General features: G+C 28.7%; 1 protein-coding gene across 4 annotated transcripts in view; it reads right to left on the bottom strand.

Annotated features, from left to right (window-relative positions):
* The window catches only part of nonC (serine/threonine-protein kinase Smg1), a 219,019-nt gene that overhangs the window by 79,842 nt on the left and 127,061 nt on the right, over positions 1-12,116 (bottom strand). For all 4 annotated transcript variants that reach the window (XM_085813193.1, XM_085813192.1, XM_085813194.1 and 1 more), the window contains 6 exons: positions 8,926-9,024; positions 6,339-6,495; positions 4,905-4,985; positions 1,469-1,569; positions 1,197-1,350; positions 929-1,048 (listed from right to left, as the gene is read on the bottom strand). In XM_085813193.1, the coding sequence (XP_085669319.1) occupies positions 929-1,048; positions 1,197-1,350; positions 1,469-1,569; positions 4,905-4,985; positions 6,339-6,495; positions 8,926-9,024 (712 nt within the window). The remainder of the gene's footprint in view (positions 1-928; positions 1,049-1,196; positions 1,351-1,468; positions 1,570-4,904; positions 4,986-6,338; positions 6,496-8,925; positions 9,025-12,116) is intronic.

Here is a 12,116-nt window from a genome sequence, read left to right as displayed (position 1 = left end):
ATAACATTTAGCAATTAAAATTTTTCTAGAGTTTTTGGTGAAATTGAAGAACGAAACATAGTTTTGTTTTTCTTCACAACACTGAAGACTCTCTCGCACTCAGCATTACTGTGTGGAATTACGAGAATAGCACATAAAACTCTTGCTAGTCTATCATATTTTGGTGTTCCATCAGCTCTTTTTATTCTTTTTAAGGTACCAAGGAGGACATTAAGTCTATCTTCTCCAGAACTGGCAAAGTCTTCAAACTGTGCAGCAGAAAATTGGTTCTGTACTTCATCTAAAGCATCATTATGGCATTCATTTTCTTTAATTGTTAACAAAAATGGAAATTTATCAATAAAAAAACGAATATTTTTCAAAAGATGAATTTTCAATTTGTTTCAAATTTGCCACTTCAGCATTTAAAAGAATTTCATTTTGCAAAGGAAACTTCCTTACAATGTAATCACAGGCTGAGAAAAAGTACTTTCTAACACACTGAAAAAATTCTTTTTTCTCATGATCTTTCAAAGAATTTACAAATTCCCACAAACTTGTAAATTCTTGCTCCCACAAAGAAAAGAGTGAGAAAAACAAGTTCAGCGCATAGGATTGGCTGGTTAAGTGGCGAGTTGGGAGAAACCACAAGTTACTGGATTCGAAGTAGTCGGTAGTTGGCGGTAAAACACGATGCAATTGGCGAAAATCGCTGAATTGGCGAAAAATTCTAAAATTTCGACAAAAATCACTAAAAACACTTGAAAAAGGAAAAAAATCATAAAAAATGGATTACGATCGTAAAATCGTAAAGACAAACGCATTTTCGTAAAAATTACAAAAAATTCGTAAAAGTTGGCAGGTATGACATATACAAGTATCTTTTCCATAAAATAAAAATTCAATTATAAAGTTTATTCAAAAATTTAAACAAAAACTCATTTCTTACTTCAACTCCAGTAAGACCTAAAGCTGTCCTAATATTTGGTGTCATTCTAAAAGGAACTTTTTCAGGAACTCTAAGATTTTTTCCTTTTTCAAAGCAAACATTATAATCAATGTGAACTACCTATTAAGAAAAAAAAAAAAGAGTATCACAGACTAAAAAACAATTAATTAAAAATATAATGAAAGATTTTTAAATGTTCACATTAATGAAAAATAATAAAAAAAGCATAATATTAAAATATCAATCAGAAAAGCATTCAATTTTTTACCTCTCCTGTAGAAAGATCCACAAGAACATTGTCTAAATGACGATCACCTAAACCAATTATATAGCCTATGATAGACATCACAGCTGTAGAATGATTATAAGTTTGAGTAACATTCCACCATTCAAGAGCACTGCTGCAGGAGCACCAAAGTTCTCTGTAATATTCAAATATTTGAATTTCATTCACTGAACAATGTACAAAGAAAAAGAACTCCAAAAAGGATAACCTATAGAAAATATATAACCGAAACACAACGAAAACAAAAAACTTACTTTGCAAGTAAATTATTTGGAGTTTCCTCCATAAGTTGATTTAGAACTTCCAGTAACACTGACAAAGGCCACTCTTTGCGATTATCCAAACAATTTAAATTCTAAAAATACATTATTTAAAATTTAAATCAACTGCCAAAAAGCTTTACATCATAAAGGTCTCGTATAAAAAAAATGAAAATATAAGAAATACTAAAAAAAGCTTCATTAAATTTCAGCAATTTTAAAATTTCATTCACCTGGCAGGAATTAGAATTAAAATCAAATAAGAGATAATATATAATTAAAAACATGCCCAGTCAAATTAAATTTTTTAAACACAGAAAACAGATGACTACATAAGATTGTTAATAATTAATAAATAGAGTTGACTCTCACTATAATAATAATTACAAGATTGATACAAAAGATCTAGCTAATGAGAGTATATTAGATCTATTACTGCTATAGCAACCATTAGCTATAATATTCATTTTCTGTAAGACAATGCAAGAGGCCATTCATTATATTGTGCATCAACAATATAACTTAATAATGTACTGAAATCATGAATACTAATTCCAACAAATCGATAAAAAAATAAAAGAAAAAATTAACAAGGTTAGAAATCATTTTTGCAAATCCTTTTTTTTTTTTTTCCAGTGATACATGTATTTTAGCTGTATGTAGCTTCCTTTATTAATGATCTTATTATATGAATTTTATAGCACTATTTATTTTATTAATACAAGAATACATCTTTTTTTAAAAAAAATGCAGGGAAATAAAGTTCTTTCATGAATTTTCAATGTGTAATTTAAAATAAAAATTATGAATCTGCAATAAAAACAGAAACTTGAGTTATGCACTTCATTCAAATAAACAATAATCTGATTATAATGGGTTTGTAATGGTAAATATATTATATGCTGATTTGATTACAGTATTTGAGAAATGCCTTATGTTGATCATAAACATTTATGAAAAAAGCAATTAAATGCTATAATTAGACCTGACATTTTTTACTGCATGAGCAGCTATTTACCCATTAAGAGCTCATTTTCTAAAAGTAGACTAAATAAGCATGTACATCTTTCACAAACACCAAATAAAAAACCTACTTTGTTGCTTAATTCTGTGCATTAAGTTTTGTTTTATTATTATTATTATGAGTAAATTATGCATCATGTGTATTCTTATGTATGTATATATGTACTTTTTTCATGGTGAAAAATTGTTTCTGTCCAAGCTTTTTTTTTTTTTTTTTTATTGAAATAAAAGACTATAAACTTAAATTCATTCACTTCCACAAGGATTAAATATATATTTCAGCTACTGGGGAAGGAGGCATCCTCCTAGCCTTAAATCCTATCTGTATTTTTCTATTTCACATATGCACTGTGGCTCCAGTAAATAAGCATACTTCAGGTTTTTAATTATTATTCATTTTGCATTAAATTTTCAAAGCAAATCTTGAAAACTGCTGATTTTGAATTACAACAAACGTACACAATACAAGATGAAACTTTAAGAAATGTATAAATTAAACGAAGAGGATAATACCACTTAAATCCTAGTGAATTCTGGAGCAAAATTATGTACTACCAAGAATAACATGATCTGAAATTAACTGCATGAATAAAAATGCACAAATAGTTCAGAACAATTAATTTTTTATAAGCACTCAATTATATATCGATTTTGTGATGTACTAACAGACAAAGAAAAGATAATGAACTGTGTATACAGTACAAAGTCAGAAATCCGGACTTAATTTAGAAATTATAAAATTATTATAAATTATAAAATTAATGTAGAAATTATAAAATTAAAAATATGAAATCATGATTTATGATCTAAAGGGTATCAAAATTTACAAAAAAAAAAAAAAAAAAAAAAAAAAAAAAAAAAAAAAAAAAAGCTTAATATTTATTTGTTTACCTTATTGAATATTTTTTCAATCTAAGTTGTTTAAGTTGCTTTGTTTTTTGGGCTAATACTTTCGCTTTAATTAATTCTGTAAACAGACAAATTTCAGACATTCCCTTGTTTAGCTACATTGTTGAAGTCCTGTAACAGCCGTTTCGAAAATTCCGACTAATTTGTCAATCGAAATTTTCTGGTATCGAAAATTTCTTTCAGTAGCAGTATTTTCTGGATTTAGAACCATACTACAGATTTCACTATTCATTAATTGACTGATGATTGAGACACATTGTCATCGCAATGAAAAACTTCTTTTATATCATATTCATTTATTACCGCTTCTCCGTATTTCTTTACAAAATCTGTTAATTGGAAAATTTCCCCTTTGTTTTAAGATATCCCAAAACCTTTAAAATTAGTGCCTATCATCATCAAATTTAGCTATCCTTCACTATACATATTTGGTTATGCATCATCAGCTTGGCGACTAACGACAAGTTGTTGTGTTAAATTTTACCTTGCTTCTAACGCACACTGAGACAATTAAGCCTGAACTGTATTAGTTTAGTTATTTATTATACTTATGTCTATTTCTTGCACATGTTTAAGGCTTATCAGAGTTCTGAATAAGATTCCTACATATACTTAAGCCTTATTGAGGACCGGCTCTAGATATCTTACCGCCTGATGTAGTCTCTGTGGGTCCTAAATTCTGCGACTCGATGCGGCCATGCGAGCCCTAGCACTGGTTCTGAGTTTATGTGAATAACAAATCAGTTATTAATTCAAATAGCCCTAAATGTAATCTTTGGGTCTATGAGTATCATCAACAAAATCTATTTTTAGCACATGGAAAGAAATTTTTGGTAAATTTTTCCTCGTCAACATTTTTTAGTGCATTTAACTTAAATCTGTAATCATCGCCAAGCATAATGTCAACATAAAAGGTTACTATACTCTTTTATTATTATTCAATTACTAACATAAAAAAAATTGTTTAGGCATAACTACATGAGTCATTACTCAAGTTGTCATGTTTTGATAAACATGCGGTGATGAAAGGAAGGTACAATAAATAATGATTCGCCAGGTTGGCGTCAAATCATCGATGTATCCATGTGGAATGTTTCGGTTTGAGATGTGTGCCAAGTAGATACGCAGCAACATAGCCAAATTACTGATTGTACAAATTTATGCTAAAATGATTGTTTTTTCAATAATAAGGTATTTTATTTAGTATCTAAGAGAAATTAAGAATCAGAAATCTCCAGATGTTTTATTATGTGCAAGGAGGGAATCAAATGCGCATGCTTAAAGCATACAAGAAAAACATTTTTGTTGGTTTTGAGGTGCGGATTTCAAACTTTGTACTGTATTACTTTTATAAATATTTGGCCATTAATTGTTACATAAACACATTCAAACCTTTATGCTATGAATTATTCTATCACTATTTAATTTACAATATTGTACTGATATTTTAATTATTCAAAGAATAGACTGTAACAGGACTCAGCCTTGTAACGCTTACTTTTTCTTTCAAAAGTGGAGTCAGTTTATTGTAATAAATTTCAGAAGGACGGAGAACAACACCCACATTTCCACTAGAATTCTATAAAACAAAAACTGAATGAAAATTTTAATAAAATTATATTTTAAAGCCAAAAAAGAAATGATATGCTCAGTAATTTTTTTTTTAAATATTGGATTGTATTAGTTTATGCACATAAAAAATAAACTAATTAAATACACATTTCAAAATACATATGAATCTTACAAACAGTTGGTTTTAGATACAAGCACCCTATGCACATTTCCAATTTTGAGCTGCATTTAGTAAATTATTTACAGCAACCTTCATTTTTAACACGCACATCGCAAGATACTTCTATGTAGCACAGTTAAGACATATTAGAAAAAGAAAATTTCCTAATTTAAAAATGATTAAATTTTAGCATTATGAACACAGTTTATATTCCATCATAATTTTCAGAAAGGCAAAATAGCAGAATTTTTTGAAAATTTGAAGTCTAGCCTATATTTGCTACAGCTAATTTATTAGCATGAACATTGCACCTGCAGATATACAACTCACTAAAAGTGTGCATTATACGCAATATCCTGAGAAACATGTCTTGGATATCTCCATATGCAGTGAAACTTTTTGTAAACATTTGTGTTTATTTGTTTTTAATTTAGGTTTTGTATACATTTTTAATATTCTGCATTTTTTATGTTTAGCATATTTTATGTAATATTTTATTGTTATTATTTTGTTTAAAAGAATTTGTGGGCACTTATTGTGAATGTTTATTTCATGTATTATCTTGCAGATCTCGCAGTTCTGAATTGACATTTGAAAATGTAATACCAATTAGAATCACGATTATGGGAAAAAATCACTCTACCGAACTCTGATGTCTGGAAAATTATACTACAAATCTAGAAAATTTTATTTATTATTATCAAATATACCGAAAAATGCATTTTTCTTGAATCTTCTGCAAGTGCTTAAATTCACTCCCTTGAGCAATCCTATAGACAGAATATTAAATGGTTGACGCTTCAGTTCAATTGGTTAACTGAATAGCTCAGGTCACAGTTGTGCAACTGTAACAAGCTTCTGTTCAATGATTACTGCTTTAGACTTCTCACCCCCCCTCCTCCAAAAGGGAAAGGAAGAAACACAAAGATTAAATTCTTGGACTATTTAGCTATTTATAAAGGTGTATCATTCATTAATCATTTTAATAAACTGACAATTTCTTCCCATTCATTCATTATATATGAATATATTGCATTTTTGGAGTAGTTGGTGTCAAAGAAATTTAATCGAGAGGCTGTATGTTTATTTAACATTTCAACGTATAACACTAAATAAAATTGGATCAACCATGAAAAATGCAATTTTACATTTAGACTCACATGCACAATGTTAAAAAGTCAAACTAAATAAAATTACAACCTGTCCTTTAACAGCTGCAGAATTTGCTTCCCTTTGTTGCCACCTTTTGTAGAGGCCAAAGAGTGGTGTTGCACCATCAACCCACTGAATGAGACCTGAACGAGGTCCAAGTGGCGTCACAGAATAATGTCGAGCATAATACACTTCTTTTCCATGTCTAATAAAAAGAGGATTATATGAAAAGCAAATTATAAATGAAATGTCAAAGACAAAAATTTAAATAATGTACACCACTAAACTGGCAAACAGAAAATGACAAAAAAATTAAAACATACTTAGAGAACTTCATTTATGATATATAAGGAAATTACATAATAAAAAGAAAATCAATTTCGAAGCCAGATCTTTAATTTTTGGCATTACTTTGCTATTTTTAGTGTTAGATATAATAACAAAGACGCAATAAACAGATAAAAGTAACAAAGATACGCTTATACTCGCAGAAAAAAGAGTGATTTTGATTGGGGGGTAGGATAAAAATTGTTTTTAAGTAGCCAATCTGTAATGAACTTATGGAAAAGGGATATGTTAAGTTTATCTTCTCAAATTTTCCTATTCTGCTATTTTCCACGCATATTCTTTCACTTATGACAAGCAATATTATTGTAAAATCTATTTTTATTCAAGTCACTCATCAGTAAATTTTCTGACAGGCTTCTAGCAACCTATTTTGAAAACTGTAGAAATTTTACGCAATATATCAATGAAACTGATGTAGTTCAAAGTAAATATAACAGACTTCCTCAACTTTATACTTTTTAAGTTAAAACTTATATTTTTCTAAATGCTAGGCTTAATATTTTTCAAGCTGAAAAGGGAAAAAAGTGAGTAACAAGAATTTAAAATTTATTCACAAAATTAAACAAAATGACCGATTTCAGCAGATTTTTTTTATGTTATTATTATTATTTTTTTTTTTATTTTATTTTTTTATGACTTTACATTGTTAATAATTGAGCATAAAAAAGCATATGCTTAAAAAATTTTAGCATCCAGATATATGAATGAATATTAATCTCCAACATTTCAACTCCGTAGTCTCTTCACAAGAATATAGACAAATGCTATAATATTAAACAATTCATACTTTTTTGATAAATACAAAAATTAAAACATACTTAGAGAACTTCATTTATGATAAATAGTAAATAAGTACCAACTGTTAATTACAAGAAACTGAATTAACATGTTTTGAAAATTTTTAATTTTTAAAGGCTAAAACAAAAGGCTATTAATACATATTCCACTTCATACATTTTTATTATTTATGGCCCCCTATTTTTTTAACAGCAAATTGGCTCCAGGATTATTGCTAAGTTCATGTTTGCTTCTCAAATATAGTTGGTAGCTGTCATCTTTCTACGAAGGCTTTTCATATGGCATCAGAAGCACTTTTTTTGTATAGAGGGCTTTTATTATATGAATTCCCAAGATAATACTGATCTTGCGGAATTGACATAATGATGCTAAACTGATTCTCTTTGATTTTTATTCTGCCACTTAGTGGAACACCAGTTAGTCAACATTCTGCATACACACAGCTGTTGTTGGATCAACTAAATGAAATTTATGGTTAACAGTAGATGACCCTTAATCTGCTTTTTCTAGTTCCTCCATTTTAGATGCTTGTTAACAGTCTGAATAAATTCTATATCCCTCTTGTTAATGATTTTTGCTCTAAGTGTAGAAACAAGGAAAGACTCGTTAATTTCTCGGCATTATCTGCCAAACATCCGAAGAACCCTGCCCATTTTGTTCCTCCCCCATACTAAGAAATTTTAATTTTTTAACCACAATTTTTTCAGAGTCCACCTATTCACTTGTTTTTCAGATTAGATGTTTTATTTAAGCACCAGAATACACCTCTCTTATAAAACTGCTCCAGTCAATAGTTATATTTTCACAAAAGCTGAGTTGCTTTTCTTACCAGTTAATCGGCATCAGTTCTTCAGCCCTACAATTGTGCTGTTAAAAATTGTATTTTGAAACCACTGAACCAATTGTCAAAATAAATGTTTCAGATTCACTTGCAACTTTTCACGTTATTCCTCCAAATGCTTTGAATGATATGTAGCTTTATTTTATGGCAATTTTCACAAAACTGGATGACAGGTAAAATGCATCTTTTTTTAGAAGAAAGATATAGTACTTTCTTGATGTCTTTAAACCAAACATTTTAAATACTTTAACACATGAAATATTCGGAGCTCTTCTCATAAAGAAAAAATTCTAAGCAATCTTGAATTATTAATATCTATATGAAAAAAGAAGAAAATACAATAACACAGTTTACTTGGAACTCTTCTCATCATGAGAAAAACTATAAATAATAAATAATCAATATTAGGACTGCCAGCTATTTATAGATGATTTATCGATAATCTGGTGCTGTTTATAAAATGGGCTGCCATAAGAATAAGGAAGAAACCTAAAATTTATCTATTCTGAATAACTATTATAGCATAGGTCCAGAACTACTACACTAAAAGAAAATCTCCCTAACATTTCTGCTTTAGCATCTAAATGATTATGAATAAATGTGAATACAAAACTAAAAAGATTTATGGCTTTTTCCCTTTAAGAGTACCTTTTGCTCCTAGAAAACATGTTGTTTACAATAGAAAGAAACTGCATTATCCTTTCATCCAAATGCAAATCTTCCAAACCTTTGAAGAGATAAGTATACCTAAAAAATACGAGAATGAATTTAATAACAAGAAAAAAAATTATAAGAATTCAATATGTACAAATTTCAGGTTTTCTATGCTAAGTTATCACCCTGCACAATGTAACAAAAATACAAATGTACTGGACATTCCAAACTAGAATAACCTTAAGTCAAGAAATTTGAATAATAAATTCATATATTAAATTTTCTAAAAGCAAATCCACTTATATGCAAAGTATTCAGAAGTAATCTTATCTACTCAATGATTTATGTTTTATAAATGTTTTAAGAACTGTATCACTTGCTACAGAAGTAGTATTAAAACACAAGTCACTTAATATTCTGTGAATTAAATTATGATGCAAAACATTTAAATCATATACAGGCAATATATATGCAAGACAAAAAAACAGGTAAGATAAACTTCTAATTTAGTTATTTTCTATTTTCATTATAGTAAAAATAGTAACTGTTTATAATACATCTCTTTATATGATGTTCTCTGTATGATTCTTAGACAATGCTCATGATATCTATAATTATACAATGGTTCAGCATACAATAATTTCAATTTGGGAGTCAAAATTTAAAATTTATCAATAGGAATAAAGTTTAATTGAAAAACATAAATCATTCTGTCCCAAGCTTTCACCCTGGACATGTGTATCTGCTCTTGTTTGCCAACATGTTGCTTACTTCTCTTTCATGAATTATACTATAATTAATTTTGAAGTCAAACAACAAAAATCAGCATAATATTTTTGTTGTTTAACTTCTAAATTAATATCTGTTTGGCGTGTTATTGTATCTTAATTATACTAAAATTATTTATAAACTATTGATACAGCATAGCATGATTCAAGAAGTAGCAATGCATAAAAGATGTTAGCAGTCATGGCTGATTCAACACATTTAGTACTACAGGAAAACAATTCTTGTCATAGATCAACTTAATCCATTCAGGACCAGCATCGCATATACGCCGCACAACTGTTCCACTATTACCAGCCCAGCAAAGAGCTCCAATCAATCTATACAGCCCAGCATATACGAAATGCCAATAGATGTTGCTAAATAGTAACGGTTTTCACATCGGTTAAGTCATGTGGCGTTTGACCTTCATCTATGAGCATCAGTTTCTGTTCTGTGATTCTGGTTTTCATAGATTTATTGGTGTAAACAAACTGGGAATCACAGCTCTTTAAGTTAAAAGATACCTTTTTTTTTTTTTTTTTTTTTTTTTTTTTTTTTTTTTTTGTTGATTTATTTTGTTAGGAATATAAATTTTTTGTTGTCTTTGTTTTTATTCTTTGCATTTTTAGTTATTAGAACATGGGGAAATGCATCGAGCTTAATGTTTCTTTTCTTTTGCGGGGGGGGGGGGGGAGAATATGGGAAAACGCATCTAGCTAACTATAGCGGGTGTAAAGTCGCCAAACTTTCATAATGGAAAAACTCATACCAGTTGTCCCTTTTTATATTTATTTTAAACTTAACAAAGACTTTCTTGCTTAATTAAAAAGTTACTTTATAGCATTATTACAGAAGGGAAAAGATATCAACTTTCCTGATGCATGACGCATCTTACTTGCTCAGCGAAAAAAAGACACCATTGTCCTCTGTGTCATTTCTCATTTTGAATTATTCCACTCACAGCAGAATTATTAAATTGAAATTTAATAACTTACAGATAATTATTGCCTCATTTTCTTTTACATTTTGTATCTGTAATTTTGTTTTCATGTGTATAGTCTTTGTTTTCATGCATATAGTATTTGTTTTCATGCTTATAGTTATAATTTTAGTATTTCGCATGTTTCATTTATTCTATTTATGAGATATTATTTATATTAATACATATTAATAATTAGTGTATTATGTACATCACTTCAAAAATTGAGGTCATTATATTAAAATGCTGATTTAATATGAATTTTTTGTAAAAGTAGGCTTAACTACTGAAAACGTGTCGGCCTGTGGTGGTGTTCCATTTCAAAGGGCTGCGCTTCGCTCTCCACTCACTGGTCCTCAAGGGGTTAATGGATGCAATCTACAAGTGCATTTTTGAGCATATTTGTGCCTTTTTACATCATTATGACAGCAAAATTGATGGTTCCATTTATTTCCAGTTGTTGATTAAGGTTCTGGTTTCTTAATTTTAATATAATTGAATGAAAGACTTTTTGCTTTAATGCATTGAATGAAAGACTTTTTGCTTTATTAAGTACTGATGATCCATTCCAGTGGTTGATTAAGGTTTTGGTTTCCTAATTTTGATATAATTATTGACCAAAAGAGTTTTTGATTTATTAAGTACCAATGAACAGAAAAAGTAAAAATTCAATAATTTAAAAACTGTAGACAGTAGCATGATGCAGGTCCATAGAATTTATATATATATATATATATATATATATAACGAAAATTTTATTGCCTAAATAGTAACATCTTTACTAAACAGGTGGCCCTCTATGGAGCTTGGAAAACTGACATTTCATATAAGCATCTGTGATTAGCACTCAAGATTTCAAGAGGCATTACAAATTTTTCAAACTGGGCTTTCCAACAGATGGAATAGGATGTGGACTGGCTGTCCAAACATCATATGGATTGAAAAGGTGCACTTGGAATAAATATCAATATGGAATAATATAGAAGTGCAAATGCAAACAATTGCAGCATTTGGGCAAGAAAGAACATACAGTGGCTCCCAAAAGTGTTCGTAACTTATGATTTTCATTGAAATAGGACTCTATCCATTAATTAAAAGTAAACTTTCTGAATGAGATTTTAATAATAAGATCTATTCGTAATAATAAGATCTATTCTATTAATAATAATAAGATCTATTTGTAACAAAATTACACGAAATATTTTTTAAATATAGCGAAACTTTATTTTTAAGAAATTAATAATCAAAAAATGATAAACATTTTATCTCACAAAAGTCTTTGTACACTGAAATATTTTTGGATAAAATCAAAATTAGAATTACCGTTTGCTGCTTTTTTTAATTTTTGCATTGTGGTGGCATTTAAAAAATCGTTTGCTTTAATTTTTTATTGTTTACTTTGTAATATTCTATTTATTATTGAAAAATGGGTCGCAGT

The sequence above is a fragment of the Stegodyphus dumicola genome, chromosome 3 (genome assembly GCF_044657685.1).
Source record: "Stegodyphus dumicola isolate Sdum_Otavi_A_Nest chromosome 3, ASM4465768v1".
NCBI classification, from domain to species: domain Eukaryota; kingdom Metazoa; phylum Arthropoda; class Arachnida; order Araneae; family Eresidae; genus Stegodyphus; species Stegodyphus dumicola.
Note: the sequence above shows the minus strand (reverse complement) of the source record. Positions and strands in the feature narration are given on the sequence as shown.